Source organism: Malurus melanocephalus, unplaced genomic scaffold, assembly GCF_030028575.1.
Source record: "Malurus melanocephalus ecotype Western Australia unplaced genomic scaffold, MMel_1.1 scaffold_244, whole genome shotgun sequence".
Lineage (NCBI taxonomy): Eukaryota > Metazoa > Chordata > Aves > Passeriformes > Maluridae > Malurus > Malurus melanocephalus.
In genome coordinates, this window is record NW_026623476.1 from 642246 (window position 1) to 666205 (window position 23960).

The following is a 23960-nucleotide window of genomic DNA, read 5'->3' on the forward strand; positions in this document are numbered from 1 at the left end:
AAAAAAAAAAAAAAAAAAAAAAAAAAAAAAAAAAAAAAAAAAGCTGTCAAAATGATAATCACTAAAGAAAAAAAGAAACCTGTGTGAGTGAAAGTTGGCAAGTCTGTTAGCAGAATGACTACTGTACTGGAAAATTACTGAGCACTGTTTATAAAGGCAATCAGACAGGAATGTTAGTCTTGGAGTCCTACTTTCGACATCAGCAGCTGTATTATTCTACTAGATTCCTYGTACTTTTCTCCAAAAAGAAAGAAAAGTCTTCTAGTGACTGGGTGTGGCACAACCTGTTCCCAAAAGAAAAGATTCACCTGATTGTTTTGACCCCAGTSCAGCAGAGAGGTGGTGAAGGGTTTCAGGAGTGTGTGGGGAGAGGACAATCCAGCAGCAGAGTGTGTGTGATTCACAGAAAACACAAATCCATTTGAAAAGAGAGTTTTCTTCTCCATAGTCGAGCATGAGCTTAGTTTGACAGCTGTAAGCAAAGTATATCTGACTGTCAGTTCCACATGACTGATTCTCAGAAATCTTTTCCAATTCTCCTTGCTAAAATTATCCAATGTGAAATCCTGGCCCTGCTGAAAGTTGSTCTGAGTTTTTGCCTAAATCAGTAGAGCCAGTTTCATCCAGGTGCCTCAGAAAACTAAAAGTGAYTTTGACAGGGTTTTGCATCACAAACTGGTGCTAAAGAGAACCACTGCAAAGTGGGCATGGAGTTATCCTCACCTGTAATTAAASCAAAAGGTCATTTTAATGCACATTAAAGTTCATTGAACCTTCAGTTCCATTTAAATTCAATAAAATCTATTAGAAATAGAAGCCTCATATTACAGGACTTTAGATATGTTTCTGTCATAAGGACTTTCTCAAACTTGTTTTGTAGGAAATTTCCTCTGATGCTTTACTCAGCACTAGTAAAGGCTCTAAAATGGTTGTAGTTAAGAGCCAGCCCTAAAAAAAAACCAAGTTTCATAACAAAAAAAGTGTGTTACTGCAAACATGAGCTATTACTGTGAAAGCAGGGAAATAAATTTCACTGTAGCATTGAGAAGGGAACAAAAGTACCCTGTAGGTAGAGAGGGGATGTGTGAACATGGCCTGGATGTGTGGTTATGGAAGACAACCCAGTGTTCTTCTGCAGGCTCAGGGCAGAAACAACCCTGAAATTCAATGGGCTGCAATATTYACCCCAGAAGATGTAATGGCTTTGTGCTCTAAGCAGCTACAAATCTCTGAAAAGTGACCTCATGTCTTTTGATTGCACTCCCTTACCCCCGCCATCCTTCAGCCCTGATCTGTTTTATCTTCCTGACATTTTTTTCCCGAATCTTTAGCTACAAGCCCTCATTTGCAGACATTCATCTCCCCTGGCTTTATGTGCAGTGCTGTAGGCTACTTTTTTTTTCCTAGAAAATGTGGGAGTCTTAGGCAAGTAGGTAGAGTAGATAATTCAAGGTTAATGACTAATCCAGACCACAGAGAGATCAAATGATGAACTGAATCTCCACAAGATATTTCAAGTTTGCTCTAGGGGCTGCCAGATGAGTGTTGCCAAAGCAGATTAGAAGAAGAACTCCCAATTCCTCAGAAGAGATACTGAGAGGTCAGAGGTTGAGGAAGACTCAGAAGACAAAGATTTAGAACAGCCCTCTCAGATTGCATGTCCTGCCCATCCCAGCTTTTTGATGCTTTTGAAAATCTCACCCTTCTGGGCATATTTTAGCTAGAAAGACAGCCACTGACTGGGTAAAAATCTGTGCTTAAACCCCATCACTTTCTTCCTGAATCTAACCACCAGCAGGGATCATTTAGCACTTGAATCTTCTGTAGAGGTAAGATTACAAAAATTAATTCCAGGGATAAAGCTCTCCCTTATGGTTGTGAGAAAGATGAGTGTGTTTGTCACGTAAATCAGTGCTTGTTGGCAAAATGAGAGGCTCTCCAGGGACTCCAGCTGGAGCACTCCCATGGTCCCACAGCAGATAGGTTATAACCTGGGAGGGAAAGAGCAAACTGAAAAGAACTCTGGTGTCAAGCAGTCTCTAAGATCAGTTTACAGGCTTAAAGTGTAACTGGAAGCCAAATGCTTTATATGATATACACAGGGCTTAGTGTACAGCAGTTAATTGGCTTAGTTAATAATACAGAGCCAGCCTGGGGTTTGGAGTTACAACACTGGAGTTATTTTTGACATTGTTGTAAGAAAAATACCCGTTTTTAAAGAAAACCACCCTCTAAGGAGGTCTTGTTGTTAAACACAGTCAGGTGTGATCAGAAGGTGTAATGACAGCGTAGAGACAAAAATCTGCCTGTGGTGTAATTTAATAGTAATCACAATGTGATACTATTCGTGCATCACATTTTTCTCCCCTCTGTGTATATTACTTGCAGATAGTAACTCTGCTAATATCTTGATGCACATTCCTTCCAAAAATTTCAAACTGGCAGGAATTTTCATATCTAATCACTTTATCCATAAATCCCTTGTCTTTCCAGGCTGGTTGTGAACGTTGTTGTTGAAATATGCTTGCAGTGATCCTGTGTGTTACAGGCACTAAATCTTTTCAGCTGTGAAGGAGAGTTTGGGGGAGCTGTGGGGGATCAGGGCACTGCCAGGACTGCATGTAGGACTCACCTTTACTTGTTTGCCAGATTTTTTTACAAGCCATTGAGCCAAGCACAGACTTCCCTGTGAGAGGATGAAGTTTTGTGGTCAAAGTGATCATCTCCTTGGTGCCTTTGAAAATAACCTATTTTACTCATTATTATTCAGGCATTTAAAGCCACTTTTTCTCCTGGATGTGAAAATAAAACCACCACTTCAAACTAGCTGYTAATTTCTGTATTTTGATTGTCACAGACAGGGCAGAGTGCCTGTGAGGTTTCAGAGAACCTTTGTAACCACAGRTCTGGGCTCAGGGATGGATGTAGGGGATGGTAGCTGAAGCTGACCACTCCAAGAAAGAAGCTGGAGATTGATTGTGTTTTCACCACAAACACAACCTTATGTATTGGTATCCTTGTTTTCAGCTTGTGCCCTGTGCAATCATTCTTCTCATGATGACAATGATGGTATTTGTTTTTTCTGGGTTCATTTTCTAGTTACACTGTCATATCTGTGCTGGTACTGACTAGAGACCACCAAACAGGGTAGAAACCAGGTGATTTCTCCCCTTTACATGAGCAAAAACCAAAAAAATTAAAAAGAAATTTTCCTTCCTGAAAGGAAAGCCATAACCTTGCTCCTTAAGGTATCTTGGAGGTAGTTGGCATGCTGTGTGCTGCCCATCCTAAATACAAGCTTGCAGCCAGCCTCTGCCAAGAATGTATTTTTACCTTTCTCCTTTGCTTTCAGCCCCTTTCCCTTTCTCTTTTGCCAGGAGCTGTAGATCGCAGTGAGGGCACAGTGAATATTAACTGACTCACAGAGCCCTTTCCCAGCCCTGTGACTCACATGCAGCTCATAAAGCACAGTCATTCTGTCCCCTCCAGCTCCTTGTCAAGAGGTTCCTTCACCCAGATGGAGTTTGCTCCAACAGGGCAGAGCCCAGCTGATACCAAGGCAGGCTAGCTATTAATTTTCATGAACACTGATTTCTGCACTTCAGGGCTATTTTTATCAGTCTTTCAGCCCTAGTATTTGATTTTCCAGCTGACATTTTCCCATTCCATAAGAGAAATACCAAGCCCTGAGCCATGGAGATGGACCAAAACTGCAATCTGGAGAAACAGATTTGGTGTCGCCRGCTGTTTTAGCCAACAGAAATTCCCAGATGTGTCAGTCAACTGCTTCAATGCACAGAAACATTTGAGGAGGGCCCAGTTCTACAAAAGACAGGTGGCCAGTCCTGCTCAAACCAAGTGACTTCTGCCTTCACTGTCAGCACAGTCATCGGTGCTGTCACACCACTCGTGGCATTTACAAATTCATTCATTACAATTGGAGCAGATGAAGTTGTTTCTACAAATGATGCTGAACTGATTTTCCCCCTTTCAGGAATGGGAAGATGGGCAACAGTTGTTTGATTTGTTTCAGAGAAGTGATGCAACAGCTTCAAAAGAAATGTGGTTCATAAATTGCTCTGCCTGGACTCCAGGAGCCTCCAGCAGAATGGAATTGTGTTTCTCGGCAGACTGGTTTTTGAGAAGTCTTGTTTGGGCCACTCACTGTAATAGACAGCCCAGGATTGGGTGACAAGTAAAAGATTCATGGTGTAAGGATACTGATCTTCATGACAGTCCTGAATAACAGGCTACAAGGTCAACTGCCTGGTGAGAAAGGCATGAGAGCCTTCCGGTGCTCAGGGCCTGCAGTTATTGCTGCAGTCCCTCACTCCATCCAGGAATGCTGGTAATTACAGGAACACGCTCCTCACTGACAGATTGCAGGAAGCTAAAGATGGATGCTGTTGTCTTTTAGAAAATAATGTCCTTCCCTYCATCCCTCTTCCTTCAGATCCTTCTTAAGCACTTTGTTCACTGCCTCCCAGCCCTGCTCTGACCATGGTGCTTCCAGCACTTGCTGGACTCAGTGGGAGCAGGAGGACACAGGGGTGGGAATTCCTCCTCTCCCTAACAGAGAATGGTCTTGCAGGAGGGTCTGCAGACAAGTCTGGCTTTATCTGAGGGGGRAAACCAGCCCCACTGTAGACAGTGGGGTTAAAGGGAGTGATGCAGATTTTGGGGTTTTGCCTGTCWTGGAGTCAGGAGGGAATATTCACTGACATCCTATTGCTTACACATTTCAGCTGCCAAAGGGGATCAGTGAGCTCAGGGTGACGACAGACCAGCACCGTCCAAGCACCCAAAAATCCAGGAAGARCTGTTCATTTCTCACTGGTTGAAGTGAAGCATTATGTTTTATCCCAACAGTTTGCTAACATTCATCCTCTGGCTCCTTCCCAGGTGGGTGACTGGCCACTGGAGTCCCTGCTCTGCCACGTGTGAGAAGGGTGTCCAGCACCGGGAGGTCACCTGTGTGTACCAGCTGCAGAATGGCACCTATGTCACCACCAGGGATCTCTACTGCCTGGGCAGCAAACCAGCCACRGTGCAGAGCTGTGAGGGACGGGACTGCCTGTCCATCTGGGAAGCATCAGAGTGGTCAAAGGTAGGAACTTCACTCCAGAAAGGAGCCAGATTGCTGAGAGCTCTGGATACACTGGCCTTAATCCATAGTTCTCATGGTTAGCATCCTCACAGCCCTGGAGCACTGGGCAGGACTCCAATCTATTGRGATGAGGTTTGGTTTTCAGACCAGATGAGTTGGTAAGACAGGTTTTAGATCTGCTCTGGTGTCTGTATCTTTCCATCTGAAAACTCTGACCAGGAAGGAAAAACGTTTCACTGACCTGAGGCCARGAGTGCAGTTACCCAGCAGAGCTTCTGGCTCCATTTAAATGTGGTATAACAAATACCAGGCTTATCAGGCATCTGCATGTTACAGAGGATCTACAGTTTTTGGGCCCTATCCAGCCTCATTTAGTGTAACTCCAGGAACATGAAAACACTGGTTATACTTTGTATAAAAGGGACATCTCTGAGTAGCTGCAGAGTTAAGAAATTTTCCCCAAGTGTTATAAATGCATTTCTGATATAAATAATGTGTTGTCTAGACAGTTCTGCTGTGTTCTGTTTAGCAGCAGAGCAATCTGGGAGTGTGCCTGCAGTTCATGACCAGCACTCAGCTAWAACAGGGCAACTTTGTACCCTGTGAGTTACAGTCCTTGTAGAATGCCCATGTTCATTTTAATATTGTATTTGTTGGGCTCACCTGAATGAGGAGATCATTTCCCTCTGAATGCAATGCTTGCAGCTCTGCCAGCCTCATTCCAGCCTGGCTGTCCAGCAACCATCCTTTCTGTGGGAAGGATTCCTCWTTATTCACCTCTATTTGAAACAGGGAGCTCCTGTTTAAAACATTGTCAAAGAGCTTTTGCTAAATATTTTTGTTAGAAATGTGCTTAAAATCACAGAAGCTCAGGATAGAAGGGATCCCRAGGAACAGTGTCTCCTCACAAACACAATGGGATTTCATTGTGTRCCTCCTGAACAGGAAATCTTAGTTTGGCAGGAGAGATGGTGGTTAAGAAAGAGCAGTGTTCCCTTTCAGTGGGGTGCTGGATCTGTTCACTGGTGCATGAGATTTGTGTTCTTTCTGAGTTCTTTCATTTCAAAAGATGTGGAGAAGCACACCRAAGTTTTAATAAGTTGTCTGATGGGTCTTTTGTGTGTCGTAGACATTCCCCTTTCAGATGATGCCCCCTTTATTTCTCATAGCTAAACCAGCTGAACTGTTTATAGCTGAGATTAGGGTGCAATTSCCACCTGGTTTACATGTGGATTTTTAACTTGGGTCTTTTGTTAACAATGCCAGGTACTTCTCTCTCCCTTTTATGAAATGGAGTGAGTCARGTTACAGATCAGTGGAAATCTTCCCTATTTGTGACCATATAACTCCTTTGCAAATAYACAACATTTTTAGATCATTTTTTCAATAGCTGGTTTACTTTTCCTTTGATACATTTCTTTACTTTTGTTGGGTCTGTAATTGTGCACTTGTGATTTTAAATTGGTTATTCTGGCCCATTTTTGCTCTTATGAAGCGCAGTTGACTCCAGGACACGTTTGATGCTCTGCCAGTGTGAACCCTTCTCACACCTAGGATTTTATTCAATGGTGATCACTTTATTCCTCAGCATTTTAATCTGATGTTGTGGAATAAATATTGCTGTAATTATATCATTTTATAAATGAATTTTTTGGTCTATTTTTTTTTCACTTCTTGGTTATACAACACTGTTGACCGCACTGATGTCTGGTCGCTGGTCAAAAATGTGTGTTTTCACAGCAAATTCCAATGCAATCTTCATTGTGGAAAAAATTAAGTTCCCCTTGTATTGCCAAACACTTGAGATTGTTTTGGACAAAGTACTGCTCGACCCATTTTTAATGATAAAAATAGAGACTGTCAGGAGAAGGTGAATGTTTCTACTGTTAGGGAACTAGAGTGGAAAAAAAATATGGATTTCCTTCAGATAAAGGAGTTGTGTCTTAACTGCAAAGTTGTGTTGCTCCTTTGCAAAACCTCGTGGGCTTTGACAAAGTCATTTGTTAATAATATAGTGAACACACAGAAACTGAGCTTATTAATCTGTGGACTCTCGGTAAAATCTATGTATTAAGAAATTCTTCATGGAAATGGATGACTTGAGGAAACAAAAAAAACCTCTTAAAGAGAGTGATTTATATGTGACCACCAAAGATCTGTTGGAAACCTTCTTGCTCATGCTGTTTTGTCTAGGAAAGTATATGCAGTATTAATCTGTGAATGACTTAAATGCTGTGGGAAGAACAAACAGTTGGTGTTTTTCCCAGACTTGCTTGTAAAACCCACCTAGAGATTTCTCCTACTGTGAAAAATACTCCCACTTCAGCTTGATTTACTTTGAGTAAATTGGACCGTTTCAAAGATTTTTATGTATTGGGCTTTGTAGTCTGAGGTGAACGAGTGCAACCCTGGAGCTTTGAGGAAAATGATACATAATTTGGGAAAATCTACACAACTTGGGGCAAATTCATGGCTTTAAGGTACCATTTAGGTAGCTCCAGCCTGRGCTGTCTGGCAAGCCTCGTGCTCTGAGCAGTCCAGCAAAGCATTTTGTGGAATTCTGCAAAGCTGGGAAGAATTCATCGCCGTGTCTTAGCAGAACCATGCATTGTGCTCCTTACAAAGATGTTACATCCGTRAGGGGGTCGTGCCATGAGCAGCACACAGTAAATTAAGTGGAAGSTTTCCCAGATTTTCAAGAAGTCACTTTGTAGTGCTGTGAAGTATTTAAAGGCATGTCTGTTTGCTTGCCAGCTCATAAACGCTTGTCACTCATGTCCTTAACAAGGCCAGCAGGTCAGAACTGCCTGGATTGTGTTTTTAAGATGGTTAGACAGGCATGCTGAGATTTGTCCATTTGATGTAATTTATATCAAGCTGATGCTTGTTTCCAGCATAGACCCCCTGGATGGAGAAGCTTCTTGGAACACGTTCAAAAGACCTCACAGAATATCTCATATCTTCACTATTTATTCAGTGTCAAATCAACTGTCTTTTCCCTGCTGGCCCCCCGAAGGGGAGAGCTGACATGCCACAGGAGGTTAGTTTTTATCTCAGCTGCTGCATAGATCATTTTTCCACCCACCTGTCCCCAGTGGCACTGCAAGACAAATTCTCACTCTAAACCACTGCAGTGGCATGAGAATGAGGAGCAGGCAGGCTGGCTGTGCTCAGGGGAGGTGACAGGGACTTAGGTGGCTGTGACAGCAGACCTGCTGCTCTAGTACCAAACTGGTTATTGAAAAATGAAATGTGGGTTCAGTTCATGCCAGTGTCCTTTTCCCACCTCGTACAGCCAAGAAAATCAAGACAARTTCTTTGTTAAAAAAGRRTTTCCAACCATTGGCAAAGATAACRAGTGAGTGACCAGATATCCCTGCTCTTTAGGTGCCAATTCCATRGAGCCCAGGCACAAATACATTCGTGGATAATTTGTGCTCACTCAGTGAATGTTTGTTAGAGTTTTTCAGAACTAAGATAGTGATGAGCATTTGACAAATCCAAAAGAAAAGGTGATATGTGTGTTTCACATGAGAACATGTGTGAGAACTGCAACTTTGCCATGGTATGTACAAACTGTACTACAGAAATGTGTTTATAACAGTGGTCTCATGCTTCTGTGATTTAAAATTGCATTTAACAGCACCTTTTTTGATGTGGCAGTTCCCTGTAGTGACTCTCAGTGTGTCCTTCAGTATGAACGAGCAGCCCTTCAACAYTACATTTAGTGGCACCAATTCTAGCAAAAAGCCAGCTGACATTTTTCAGAGGAGGTTGGTTTTCTAAATTGCCTTTTTTTCATAAGTAAAGTATTTCACAAGCACGAATCATGCTTTTCAAATTACTCATGTATGAGTGGCTTAGATTACTGTAATAAAATCCTACGGATTATCATTTTCCTCAGTGCTCATAACCCCAGCATTTCCTTTGAGCTGTRTTACCAACATAAAGGCTATCATTTCTAAGCATCATGTAACAAAACCCAAACCCCTGGTTTTTTTGCAGTGCTCAGCAGACTGTGGCAGGGGAATTCAGAAAAGAACAGTRACGTGCACAAACTCCCAAGGCAAATGTGATGCAGCCACCAGGCCGAGAGATGAGGAGGAGTGCGAGGATCACACGGGCTGTTACGAGTGGAAAACGGGAGACTGGTCCAAGGTAACAACAACACTTTGTGGTGTTTTCTTTCTGACAGCAAAGGTGTTCAGGGTGCTGAGCTCCCATCTGCTGTCTGCATTAACTTGCAGTTCAAATATTTAGGAAAGGTTTAGCTGGTTTTCAGGGTAGTCTGAGACCTACACACATAGTCCAGTTCTAGACTCATTTGAGCCACCTGAAATGAAAGAAGGATTTTAGTTWAAAGGCAGAGCCAAAGCCATCAGTCCTTCCTCAGGGCTGGAGCTTACCTTCACTTAGGCCTGTCTGAACTTTGTTTCTCCAGTGACATYAGTGGAATTAATTCCTGAATGCAGCAATTAATGCAAATTTAGTTTTTGCATTTGCATTCTGATCTTAAAGTAATACAAGGTTTTGCTTGGGAAGGAGGCCTGGCAGTGTGAGAAATTCAGCCCTTGCCAGTGGTGTTCAGAAAGCATCCTTTACCTTACTGACTTTGTGTTTGCACAAAGGACTAACATTTCCCAGCAATATTATATTATATTCGAGTTTGGTTTTATCTTATCTTTCTAACTGTGCTGTTCTTTAAACAGAAAACCTACTTTGTGTTCTGGAATGTAYGGCATGTGCAGAAACCACTGGGATACAGTAGTTGCACTTTGCTTTCCAAAAACCCAAACTCCAGCAAGTAAAATCCAGTGAAGCAGAGGCCCAGGATGGGCAAATTGGCTTATCTGTGATTGCATTTTTATTTTAGGAATTACAATTATGTATATACTCTGTCACAGATACATGAATTTAATGGTGTCAGTGCTGGAGAATGCAGGAAGAACCTGCCACATAGAGTGTCTGTAGTTATGCTGGGCCAGGAATTTATGTCACAAGATGTTTACAGTATTGARCATTATTTTATTCATAACCTGGCACTCAGAGGCCATGCAAGCTGGCCAAAACAAACGGTCYTCGTGTGTTAACAGGTGAAATAACATTATTTATTTAGTTATTTATTTGTGGAATATTAGAACATTTTGGCATGCAAACAGACCTGGATTCTCTTGATAGGAGGAATATGAAATAACTGTGTGTTCACCRATTGCATGGCTTGAAAGTTCAGTGTTTTTTGAACAGTTCCAATCTGATAAAGATGCTGGCTCACTGCTGGGAGGGCTGCAATCCTGCATGGGTCACAGTAAATAGTGTTGTTGATGGCTTTAGTGTCTGCATGTGAGCAGGGCAGGRTCAGGGAAAAATCACTTGTTATTTGAGATTCTTAACTCAGGATCAGGATCATCCCTGTGCAGGAGGGCACAAAAACTTGTGTGCTGTATATGTGGCCTGCTTCTGTCTGCTGGGAGCTWGTGCCAGTGCTCTGCTTCCCAGGAATTTCACCCTGTGTGAGTCCAGCAGGATGTTCTTGGACTTAGATTTGGTTTGTAATGAGCATTTAAAATTCTAGACATATTGGTTAATTCTGACTGGACACTTAGGTCACACAATTAGATTCTTATTCTCTGAGTAGAGGGGTTGAGATTGCTAGAAAAGGGTAGGTACAATTCTTAGAAGAAAATGTATTGTTCCAGAAACCCAGATAGCTGAAATGTTTGGTGGAATTTTCAATTCTTCACAAAGTGTAGTGAAGGGTTTTTCATCATGAGGATCCAGAAGCTTTAATGCAGAGCTTGGTCTAAGGAGGGGAGCCTTTACAGCTATCAGCAACTCTGGCTTAAAGCAGTTCCTCCTGTAAGGAGAAACACAAAGTCTGTAGCCATTAGATTATAGTGGACTCTTTAAAATTCATCCTTCCAGGGCAAAATTCCACTATAAAACATTTGTTCCCAGCCCTGTAAAAGTCACTGTAAGAACGCTTTGTGCTGACTAAGATGGAAACTTTTTCTGTTAATGCAAATTGATCTCAGAACAAGCAACAACTTTGTGCAATTAATGTGTTGTGCATTTGTTACTTATTGTTGGGAACCATCAGGGAAGCAAAATTTAACTAACAGTGGTAATTATCACAGATTAAAATTATGGTCTTTGATGCTTTATGTGCAAACAGCTTGCCTGGTTACTTGGCCTCTGATCCCTAATTTCCCAAACCAAGATCCTCTTTGAAGATGCTGGGAAGTCATCAAGTAAGAGAGAGGGAAAACCTCATTTAAAAAGTCAAGTCCAGATACAACTTGTAAATAGAGCAGGCTGTTTGGGTGGTATCACAGAGTGGTTTTTTGTGTTGGTAGTGGCAGTATTTGTAGAATACACGGACTCTGTGTGTGAGGAGATGGATCAGCTCCCTGAGGAGCTCCCAGCAGCAGTAAAATCCCCACACCTATCCCAGACAAATTGGGATTTGAAATTCTCAGCCCTCATGTAGAAGAGGTGAGGGCTGGAGCCAAGGCCATGCTGARCTGAGACCTGCACCCAGCAGCCAAAACCTCTTTCACTGGCTTTAGCAATAGTTCTGTAGCCATTATCCATGCTTGAAAGAAGACAATTTTCATCCCATTTTCTATCAGCAGCTGGTCCTTGCTGTGTCCTGTGGCTGTGGAAAGCATTTGGAGCTAATTGAGCAGATTCAGCTACACAGTCCTGACTGTCATGTTTGTACATTCTCCATATATTTGCAGCATCTTTCAAGTGTTGTACAAGGGGYTGATATATCCAGTTCACTTTGCAAACACATAAGGTCAAGTTTGTGAAGTTATTTTAAATGAGATTACCTTTGTCAGCCCAGTGTTTGAGATTAGAAAACTGTACTGTAATTCTAAAGACAGRTTTGTTCTGTTACCAGGCCTCCATTACCACTGCTACAAAACTTGCAGCTTCTCTGCACTGCTGCCACTTCTCTTTTAAACCCATTATTCTAAAGGGATATAATTATTAATTTTAGCATTTAAGCATTGGTGTTATGGGTTTCATAACTAAACTGTTCCTGGCCCCAGAGTCTTCAAACCTAATAGAAATATGAATCACACAATGCAAGATCCAYGGAAGGTGTTACCCTGAAATAATTTTCTTTTATTTTTGCCTTTTGGATTCTTCAGAATTACAATTCATTATATCATCCTTTTTTTTGTACATGATGCAATATATAAAAGGGAGTCCAAGCCATCTCCCATTCARTCGTTTCTTCCAAGAGGAAATTCCACATCCAGTTTGCATTCAGTTAAAGAAACAAACATCTCATACACTCGTTCTGCTTTGAAATAGTTCCTCCTTGTTTGAAATCCGAGCCRTTAAATGTTCTAGCGCTGGAAGCATTTTTACATTTTTGTTGTAGTTGTGCTGGTCAGAGGAACAAACTCAGGTTGCTCAGTTTCCCAACATTTGCCTCAGACTCCCAGACTGCTGAAAATGTGCCTGTTGATGCTTTAGCAAGACAGTAGTTCATTCTTTCATGATGAATTATATTTTTGCTGACAAACTTTGCATCGAGGATTGCATTCCTGYGAGGAGTGGGCAGCCCATGAACAGAGTGTGTCTTTCTGTGTGTGGCTCTGGGGAGCTGAGCAGGACACACAGCTCAGCTCAGCTCCACACCGTCCCTGCTCCAGGCTGTGCTGGGATGAGCAGCTGCAGGACTTAGGCTTGGCTTTGGAGGCACTGGAAACGTGTCCCAGATGATGCAGGGAGCTGGAGGTGCTGCTAATTAAACTTGTGGTGGTGACACAGATCTTGTGCTTGAAGGTGAGCAGCACCAGGGGCTGCTTTTTAGCCACCCAAGGTTTCCTCCCCTGTCCTCAGCTCTCTCCCCTTCTGCTCCAGCAGTAATGGCAGGAAAAGATRGCCCAGGGGAGGCCTTAYTGCTCTCCACAACCACCCCAAAGCACATTGTGCTGAGGTGAGGATCAGGTTCTTCTCCCAGACAACCAGAGATAGGACAGGGGAGCTTCAGGYTGGATATCAGGAAAAYGTTCATCACTGAAGGAGTGGTTAAACAGGYTCCCCAGGGATGTGGTGGAGTGTTCARAAAACAGGCAGATGTGTGACACCGTGCTGTGGTTTAGTTGGCAAGGTGATGTTTGCTCAAAGGTTGGACTTGACCTTGGAGGTTCTTTCCYAACCTTAGTTATTCTATAATTCTGTACAGGCAAGGCTATATYTTTTGAGTTCCTTTCCTCCAGTTGCCCTTGGACTCTTCTAAGATATAACTGAGGAGGCCAGGTTATGTAGCAGGAACAATTCTCTACAAGATTTTTATGGATTTTTCTTCATTTCCAGTTTTACTTAATTGTTTCTCTGTTTTAYATGCCTCAAATTSTGTCCTGACTRAAGTTCTGTATTTGGAACCAATAGYRCAGACTGGTTCATGGCTCCCAGTTTCTTTTYTTTTTACTATTCTGCATTTAACTGGTGTTATATCCAGGAAGGTGGAATTACAAGCCAGATGCCCAAGCTCCATCATTAGCACTGACTTTCACAAGGAGCATTTTCAGCTCTGTGGGTGGAAGTTTAAATATGCAACTTCTGTCCCTCAGGCAACAATTTAGCTCATTAACCTATTATATTACCCAGCCCAATGAAGAGATTTTTAGAAGAAGAAAGACACACAGAGGCCTTGTGGCCATGTTGGCTTTGCCATATTTTTTTCTTTGCASTTACAGTAGGTGCTCTGTAAATACTAAGGCCTGTATTAATCTCAGATAACCCAATGTAAATCCAGGGTAACTCTTTCATTCTTCCCTACACCCCACTGGCCACGGGCCAAGGATCTCACTCAGCACAGTGGGTCAGGTATCAGACTCTCTTACACGGGGTAAACCCAGATTAATTCAGGCACTGGAGTTAAGGCAGGTTTATGCCAGTGGCAGGGCAGGGTCTGACCTGGTGCACTGTGCAGAATCTGTGGGCCTTGGGTAGCAGCCATCACAGATCTGTGCTCTCAGGAGAAAGCAAACACATGACACATGAAGCTGGGCTTCAGCTAGCAGAGAAAGTAGAGGAAAAATCCATTTCTACCACYTGACATCTTGTATAACCACCTGGCACAACTTTCACTGGATTCAGAAAGATTGTGCACTCCAGGAACTGGAAAGCACTAGTRAGGATCAGCTTGGCAAAGTGTAATGTTGAGCAATGTTCTTGTTGCCAGATAGTGTCAATAGTGATAAAGCACATCTGAAAAATCACCTATAGCCACCTGCCCTCCCTGGGCATCCACAGTTGCCAATTCCTTTACAGCATTTGCTGAGCCTGTGAAATATTGGCGATGGGTTTTCATCCCAGGAGAATATTAACAGTAGGGAGAGGAAAAAAAAATCTCATTTCCTATAAGAAAAATGCTGGCTTTGTGCCAGACATTGAGGTGCTTCACATCAAAGATCAGCAATCATTCATCACAGTGGGTGGTAACAAGGATTTGTAATTGCAAATTAATTGTTTTGGCAGGATTACAGTAGGTCTTATTCTCTGAGAGATAAACCCCCAGCCTTGCAGTACACCAAAAAACATGTTGGTTTTAGGATTTTTTTCCCAAAAATACAGTCTCTCAGTGCCAGGAAGGCATATTTTCCAAGCTCCAAATGATTGGGAACATCGACAAAATCCTCTATGYGCCTCACTTTTAATGATTAATTCATATTACATAATAAGAAGAGTAAATCAATGACAGCTGTGGTTTGAGAGGTGTATTCAAAGCTGTTATAAATATAGGAGCAAAACTGCCCTTTGTTCTAAACATTCATTACAAATTCATGGCTTGACCGGACATCTGTTTATGATAAGCTGTGGACAACTTGTTAATTCTTCATAAAGGTCAGAACTAAGTTCATCTTCTTCTACCTTGGGGAAAACAACTTTTCTTGTTGGATTGAGAGAAAGCTCTGCAGGAGGGATGGTAGCTTAAAACTGCAGTGGCACATGAGAGCTGACAGACCCTTCCCTGCCACCTTTGTGATTTATGGCTGCTCACGTGCCCTCAGCACCACTGGAAGGTGTCCACAGTCACTGATGCACATTGGTTGTTCTTGAAAAGGTGATGGGACAGGAGAGGAACCAACAAGCTTTAATTGTCCAATTCCCTGCTTCTGTGCTCCTTGGCATGGCCAGGAGCCAGAGCATCTSTCCTAAAGCTGACTCCTGCCCCAAGGACTGCTCTGAATGGTGGATCCCTGCAGTTTGTGACTCTGGCACATGATCACTGATGTGCAGAGCAGAACCTTSCTTGCCAGCAGCTGAATGTCAAACCACCCCTCGCTGCAGGAGATGAGAGCAAATGGCCCAGAATGGTTTTACCAGCCAGGGACACTCCTGAATTTGAGCAGGGCAGGTACAGTAAGATGAATCGCACCCTTTTGCTTTTTGATTCTCTGGTCCCACATCTGTGGAGTGTCTCTAGCTGTGGGCACAGGTGTAAATGTTGCATAATGGCACTAAAACAAGGTYGAGCCTGTACCTAGGCTTGGACTAAGAGCCAGCCCCAGTGGATGCAGCTCTGGTTGGGAAATAGGAAAGGGAACAGATGCCAGCTGCAATGCTGGCCATGTCCTTCCCCTGGGCCCTGTGGGCTCCAAAGGCCCAGTCCTGCTCATGCCTTGCTAACTAATCCTTGTTTGCACAAGGAATTGCACAGCCCATCTCTGCTGSTTTCTGGGAACATCCACAGCATGAATTATCCTGAAGGTTCCATAGTAAAGGAGAATGCACTGCGAAAAGATCACATTAATCAGTGTTTTGTTTGAAGTGGAGCACGCTCTGCCACAGTGTTATTGTCTCATATTCCAATACAGCCTCCAGTGGTCCTATTAATTGTAGGAGTAAGTTGTCTTTTTTTTATATATTTACTTAAAAGCCTGGTCTGTTAAGTGCTTTTTTTTTATGGAGAGTTAAAGCCTTCCACCAAGATCAGTGGATTGGAAATGAAATTACATTGTGACTATTTTACTCTTGTTTTTTGAAGTGAAGAAGAAGTGAAAGGCAAGCCTGTTCAAATACTGGCATTCATTTTCCCTGCATTACTCTGAGATGTTACAGTGTCCAGGATCATGTTTTTGAAAATATGGGGAGTAGTGATTCACCATTTAGAGTTTGTAGTACCTATCTGAAGAGGATTTTCCCTTTGAATCCTTGCAGCACAGGGACTACTATAATTTTGCAGTCTTCCCAAAAACCTTTTGAGATTTATGATGACTGACAGGGCATTAATCTGGCAACAATCTCCCAGAACACTTTGAAGGAGCAATGAGTACCAGTCTGACTGACTGTGCAAAGAGATGAAACAGTGTTTGTCAGCATCACACATCAGAGCTGAGTTTCCATGTCTAGACAATGATCAGGCAGGACTGAATGGGAGATGAGCAACCTCTTGCTGAAGTTAAATAATCCCCAAAAGAGTCCYAAGTTTAATTACTTTCTTTAATAAATTGCACTGGGGTAGCATTGATTRTTAACTGATGATCAGCTAATAGTAACTAATAATGCATTCAGTGGGGCTTCAGTTCCCAAGATATTCTCTCAGGATAACATTTAGGGCAGGAGTCAGGGTGGGAATAGAGCTCTTGTGAGCCCTGAGAGCCTGGTTCAGCATCAACAACACACAGTGCTCTAGGAGCAAGGGGGATTGTCCAGGACCCAGCCTGGCCTGAGTGCTGTGATCCCATAGCTGTCCAGTACTACTGAGGTTATTTAAAATCACCTTGATTATGCCTTTTACACTGGGTGTTTTCCACCATKAGGTTCTTGCAGTTTTTCTGGAGGAATAAGCTCTGGAGTATTTCCACTTTCTGCCACACAAGTGCAGTAGGGGACATGCTGGAATATGATCCCCTGTGGACAGCACTGGATCACTTCCCAGCTCTGCTCGAGCCTGGTCTTGACATCCAGTTTGAAACCTCATGAGAAGTAAATTCTGCCTGATTGGAATATTGGATTAAATGGCATTTCCTCATCAGCATCCACCTGGGCTCCACTGCACAAGTACTTAGGGGCACTGTCACTAGCCAGAATATTCATGTGTTCAGCCTTTAATCTCTGAACTCTCTGTACACAATGGAACTTTTCAGAACGGCAAAGCCAAGCTTAATTATGCAGTGAGACATGTTGGATGTGCTGGTCAGGTCTTGTTCCTTGGGGTCGTGCAGTTTGAAAGTACAGCTGTAGGCAGTTTGCAGAAATTGCTTCTCTTTTCCTGCTAAGATACTGTCACATCAGCCATGAGCATTTGCTGCCATAATTTATTGTTTCTTCCCATACTGAGTCAGAAGGGTCTGCATTTTTTTCTTCTTGGCTAAATTAAACAAATCAGTCATTTCACAAAAGTTTCCAAATGAAAGGCTGTTKTAAGCAAGACCAGATATGTTCTTTTGCAGATCTGGGGTTCAAAAAGAAGAAGAAAAAAAAGAAAAGAACAAGGAAGCTTGAAAAACAGCTTACAGTTTGCTTTGGGCTAATTAGATCTTATCAGTGAAAAGACAGATATTTCTTTCTTTAGCATGATGCCATGGTGAAAGTTGACCTGGTGTTTATGAAAGCACATTGCACGCTGCTTTTCAGCTAGAACTGTGGGATTTAAATTAGTGATCCTCATAAAAAGCCTGATGTGGAGGTGTGTGGAGCACTGGCTTTCAGAGCACACATGTGTCTGCTATTAAGGTCCCGGGAAGGGAGCAATTACAGGACCTTTGTCATTCATCTCAGATGCTGTGTTAGAATGTTTTTAATAGGAACTTGTCTTGCTTTCTTTCTGACTTTTGTAGAGGCAAGAAATAAGACCCCCGAGGGGAAAARCACTCTACCCTAACGCCTGGAATACTTGAACTCTGAAGTCAGTAAAGCATGACTCTATCTCTCAGTATTGGAGATTTAGCCATGGTGTTATCCTTGGCTTCAGCAACTTCCAGCAAACTGGGGACAAACCAGTATCTTTAAACATCAGATGACTACAGACTGATGAATAAAGAAAAAAAACCCATCTTGCCTGCAGCTTAGTTATGACAGTCATGYAGAACTGTAGCTCCCTCTGACAGATCAGCCTTCTCCATCCTGGAGTGTGCTCAGGATTGGCTGGAGGRATGCTGTGACCTTCTGGAAAAAGTCTCTTACAAAATTGATTTACATCTATCCCTAGCACGTTAGAAAAGTAAYATTTCTCAAGGTGTCCTGGGGTGTGAAATGTATCCCAACCTCCCAGGAGCCCTCAGCAATTATCCATTATCCCATCCAGTCCTGAGCCTGTCTCTGTGCTGCTAAATCTGTACCTTTTCTGCCCCCATTAAACCTCAACACAAGGATTCTYTGGACTCTGTTAGGTGTTCCTGAGCTGCCCTGCCATGGCTTAATTCATTCTCATTCCCTTCTTTTTCTCTGGCTGTGTTTTGTTAGACCAGGACTTGATGAAGGCCCTGACAGATCTCAGCACTTACTGTAAATTCATTCTATTTTAATACCTAATATTCTCCTGAGGCATTTGCTTTCAAAGCAATTAGACATCTGTCAGCRCCTTTGCTGGATTTCAAGCTTTCATATCAGTATCCTAAGGTGGAAATAGCATTCCAGTTGAAAAATCATAGCTTGCTCCTAAGGTTAGAGGTTTTCAGTGAGTAAATCTTCTTTAAGCTGATGAATGCAGCTGCTGCCTTGACAATTTGTGAGTTTATTTCCTTCTGGATATCCCCACTGGCTTGCATGTTACTGCCAAAGAATGTGAATGGAGGCATTTTTGTCCTCCTTTTGCCTTCTCAAGCAGTGTTTGAACTGAGAATTACAGGGGCTCTCATTAGGTTCACTYTCTGTAGCTGTTCATTAACCCCCTCTATTTTACAGTGCTGAGCAACCCTTTGATCTTTGCATGGGGTTGGATTTCCAGTTTGCAGGGCCTGCACTGTCAGTTTAGGGCATTATGATTAAACTCTGGGAATTCTGCATATGCATTTCTGTGATAGTGACACCACTGGCAGAGCCTGGTGGAAGGGAAAATTCACTTCTTTGTTTGGCATCTCTGCTCAAGCCCTTGTCCCAGCCCCAGCTTCCCAGAGGAGGCACATTGCTGGTGGCTTTTCTCTGGTGAATCCAGCCCTGAAAATTGTTCTGTGGAGATGCTTCCTTACTCCATAAACATTTGGGAACAGAGAGTCCATAGCAGTGCATTTAGCTGTCCAGAGAAAGAGAGAAGGTATTTATGGGAATTTGCTGTTCAGTTGGAGTTTGATTTTTATGCCTCTTTTAATGATGTCCTCTTTTCATAGTGCAGCATGAGTAACAATTCCCCCTTTGTATGTATTTTGTATCTATTCCTATTTCCTATTGAAATTCCTAGGAAAGAGACTATCCAAGTACTGAGTTGAAAATTTCGTCTTAAAATAAGCCAGATGTCCAACCTTCCTTTAGCTGCCAAGCCCAAAAGAGTTCAAGAAAGATGTTAAAATCTGTCTTCCTGGCTGTGAAAAACTAATTGCATAGCATAGGTGATGATCCCAGTCTCCCAGGAGAAGGAATAAAACTGCTTCAGGCAAAAGCTCTGCTGTTATTTGTCTGAGGATTGGAGTTGGCAGTGTCTGTGGAAAAAAGTTTCATTGCTTGCCCTCCTTGCTGGTTAACAAATGCAGAGACAGGAACACAGACAAAGGTAGGTGAGTGTTTGTATGTTGGTATCTGAAAATCTAATTCACCTGATGGGAAAAGTGCTGTTTTCTTCCTTTTTCTTCCTTCTTTCCCCTCTGTTAAGAGCACAGGGAGTGCGTAAAAGCCAGAGGCAGAGGTTTCAGAGTCACCATGTTACAATCATGGGAAGGAATCCCATAGCCTGAGTTATTTAATGCCTGTGTGATAACAGCTCTTCTGTTTGTAAAATGGATGTACAATTCCCTCCCCATGCAAAGAGTTTGGAGAGGATTAAGATTAGTAAAGCACTGTGAAGACTAAAAGTGCCACTGAAATCCTGAGGATTAAAGGTTGCATTTGACTGGTGAAGTGGAAGAGCCCAGTAGTTGCATTTATCGGGATAAAAATTGTTCATTTTAAATCCAGTGGCCATGCCTGACTGGCTTCCAGGCTGGTGKAAGTCACTGAGGGCACTTAGTGCTGGGAAAGAGCTGAGGGACACACAAAACTAATGAAAATGCCCAAATCTCACTGCATACATTCAAATTGAGAAGGGGGTTTAAATCAGGGACTTTAATTCCTGACTTTTGGAATAGCTTACTGTAGGGCAAGAGATGGGTTCATTCAGCATAATCCTAAATACCATAATCATTACTGAAGTAATCACGTTTTTATGTAAATTCAACATCTGAAAAATCTATCTGCAAGAATATCTGTCATAAACTGGTGTGTTGAATCTAAATTGAAATAAGAAAATTGTAAAGGGGAAAAAAAACCCAAACAGCAGTGGTTTCTTGTGATACTTCCAGTCCAAAATGACCAAGGCTTTGCTGTGGATGCAGAGGTGGAGCTGTGTTCAGTCACTTTTCTGCCCTCGGAGCTGGGTCTCACAAGCATCCACACCACATCCACAGGATTTGTGCTTGGACTTCAGTCCAGTCTCAGAGGTGCCCATCATCTGAGCCTCTCAATGTTTGGCATCTCTCTTTTGATGGTGATGGTGTTTTTCAGGGAGAAAGCTCCAGTGTGCTGACTTTGCTCCGAAACAGCAGAGGACAGAAAACATGACCCTTTTTTTACATCATTCTGTTGATACCTCCTGGGCTTTCCTTTGCCTCCTCCTCTCYCCCATCGTTTGCTTGTGTGTGGCTTTAGCAGAAACAGGAATCTTACCCAAGTCTTGCAACCCATTGTTTCTTTATGTTAAATACAAGGTTCTTTTATTGACTCCAGCTGCTGCACCTCCCTGTGCTCTGTGTGTTTGCTTTATTAAAATTGAACAGCGTGGAAGTAGGACATTGTAAATCACAAGTGACTGGGCCAGAGGAAGAGGGAGGGAGAGGGAGGGACTCTGATTGTATGACAACAAAGAGAGCATATGAACAGGCTGGGCCTCCAGGCTAATGGCAGCCAAAACTCACGACTACGATTTGCAATTGCTCCCAGGAGGACAGGCRAGTGCCAGACAGTTAGCAGGGATAGATGGGAGTAAATTCTGGAATACCTGATGTGTTCTCTCCTCTCTGGAGCAGTGCTTCTCAGAGTTCTGGGCACACAGGAGCTGCCAGCCTCTGCTCTAATCCTGGGATTTATCTTACAGCAGTGCCTGGCTGTAGAGGTCATCCTGGCTGTCAGGAAGCCTTGGTAGACCATCCAAGTCTTGGAGAGGGCTTTTAAAACAAGTACCACCCTTGCAGAGAGGGAGGTGGAAGCTTCTGGTCCATAACTAAGCATGACATATTTTTCAGCTTTGTCTCTTCATGGCTGGTATGGGGAATTGCATTTTTGTCTGCTTGAACCCCATGGGCATCCACAGGGGACAGTGAGAGTAGATGAACTCAGGGCAGAAAGGCAGCAGCTCCCTTCCCTGWGCCAGGAGAGTTCCTCTGCTGCCAGCACTCCCTGCAGGTGCAGTATCCTCAGTGACAAACACAAAAACCACTGGAGGGTCCCTGGCTGCCAGCATGACCCTGCTGATGAATCCTCAGCACCGCAGTGGCTCACACCCCGCTCTGGCAGGGATTTTTGTCGTGCCTGTGCCTTGGAAAGCTCCGTGCTCAGTGTGTTGTCTCCTCTCCCGTGGCAGTGCTCCTCGACGTGCGGCAAGGGGCTGCAGTCCCGCGTGGTGCAGTGCATGCACAAGGTGACCGGGCGCCACGGCAGCGAGTGCCCGGCCCTGGCCAAGCCAGCAGCCTACAGGCAGTGCCACCAGCAGGTCTGCAACGACAGGATCAACGTCAACACCATCACCTCGCCCAGGCTCGGTGAGTCAGGGGCCTGGGGGGAAGGTGCCACCTACCCAGAGGGTTGAAAGTGGGGCTGTGGTGACTGTGCGGGGCCAGAAATTAGGAGAGGCTCAGCCAGACTCCAGACTAAAGGTCTGGTGTGGGTGGGTTCTGTCCAACCCCTGCCTCAGGCTGTGCCCAAGGAGACTGCTCAGCAGAGGACGGAGCTGGGAGAGCAGCAGGAGCACACAAATGGTAGGTGATTGATTGATTGATTGATTGATTGATTGATTGATTGATTGATTGATTGATTGATCGATCACAGAGGTGAGGGAGCTGGCAGGTGCTTCTTTCTCCATCACAAACCCTCTACACCCTCCCCATGCTGCAGTGAGTGTAAAGTAGGATTGTTTGTTCATCATGCCCCAAGAAGAGTACATACTCCTGACATCAATCCTCATGGATTGATTTGCCCAGGGGGGCAGGAGAGCACCCAGCTTTCCCTGTAAAACCTGTGATTTCATTATCCTCCTCCTCACCCTCCCTGCATTCCCTGAGATGGCAATATGGTGATAACCATCTGTTTCCTGAAACACCTTAACACTCTACTTAAGACATGTCACTAATTAAGAGTGTCTCTGTTAATACAAATTTGTGGGAATCCCATGATTTTCCACATCATATTTCCTCAGTTTATAAGGGGATAAAATATAAATATACTAAAAACGTGTTTTTCTAAACTTCAGCCCAGTGTGTTCAGCCACAGCTCCAAGAACCAAGCTGGTTTCTTTACATTTCACACATCATCACCATTAAGAGGAAGCTAAATTAAGGCATCAGCTACACTGGCACAGCCATGTGGTTGCCTCCTGTCCCATTTTGGGACAAGAGGCTGGGTTGTAAACAAGAAGTTACCAGGAAGAGCAGCCTCCTCCTTCACAGTTGAGCTGGTGCTATAGCCTAAGAAACCTCTAATACACATGAAAACACAGACCTGCTGARTAATAGAGAACCATTTTCTAATAGTGCTGTCCAGTATTAAATAACACTTAAACTGGGACTGCACTTGAAGCTTCTGAACTGAAATTTGTTCCCCAAATTTTACCAGATGTGTTAACAGAAAATGGGGACTTTCATTCTTGCAAAGGCTGAGGAGCTTCTAACCTCTTTTGGTAAAGTACACATGAGAGTTTTTCCCAGATATTTTAGCACTAAGAGCATAGTTGAGGGAAAACRTTTCATTTGAGAAGTAAGCCCTTGATACACTGATGAGACAAGAAATCCATSCTAATTCATGTTTTAGGACAAAGCAATAAAACGCTCACGTGTTTAGAAGACTGGGGAGGCTCAAGTCCCTGCTGAAAGTAATCTGCAAGTAATTTGGGATGCTTTTGTTTCTAAACCAGGCTTGGGATCACCAGGGCCAGAAACAATGATATTTGATATTAGCAGAAAGACATATCATTGAGTGTTTTGCTCCTCTTGCTTATAAACAATTCTAATTGGATTAGCTTTAAATTTTCTGTTTTCTGCAATGAAAGCACCAGCAAAAAAAGGAGAAAAAGATTCCAGTAGTCTACAGAGCCCATGCTGCCTTGACCCTACTTCAGAATGGTTTTTTGTCCTAGATAACATTTGCAGAAGCATCTAAATGTGGAGTTCACCTCAGCTGACTTTTATGTGTGTGTCCAATGTCTCAGTAACAACACATTCAGATTTACATATGTAAATCTGTCACTTCCTTCCATGAGGGACATTGGACCTCTGAAGTATTATTCCTAGCCTTGTTTGTGGCTCAGTTTCTGTGAACTCTCCCATGTGAGGTTCATAAGTTCTGTTTCAGGTGTATTTTATTCATCTTCATCCCATTGACTGCAGTGGGGAGTTCATTGCCTTAAATCTGGGCTGAATCTTTCGATGTTTTGTTCAACCAGAGGTTGTTTCTGAAACAACATAGGTGCAACATGAGAAGGGATGGA

At 43.1% G+C, this 23960-nt stretch overlaps 1 protein-coding gene across 2 annotated transcripts in view; it reads left to right on the forward strand.

Moving 5' to 3' along the window:
- ADAMTS17 (ADAM metallopeptidase with thrombospondin type 1 motif 17) overlaps positions 1-23960 on the forward strand; it is a 152887-nt gene that overhangs the window by 127108 nt on the left and 1819 nt on the right. For both annotated transcript variants that reach the window (XM_057375294.1, XM_057375295.1), the window contains 3 exons: positions 4903-5107; positions 9113-9265; positions 21843-22020. In XM_057375294.1, the coding sequence (XP_057231277.1) occupies positions 4903-5107; positions 9113-9265; positions 21843-22020 (536 nt within the window). The remainder of the gene's footprint in view (positions 1-4902; positions 5108-9112; positions 9266-21842; positions 22021-23960) is intronic.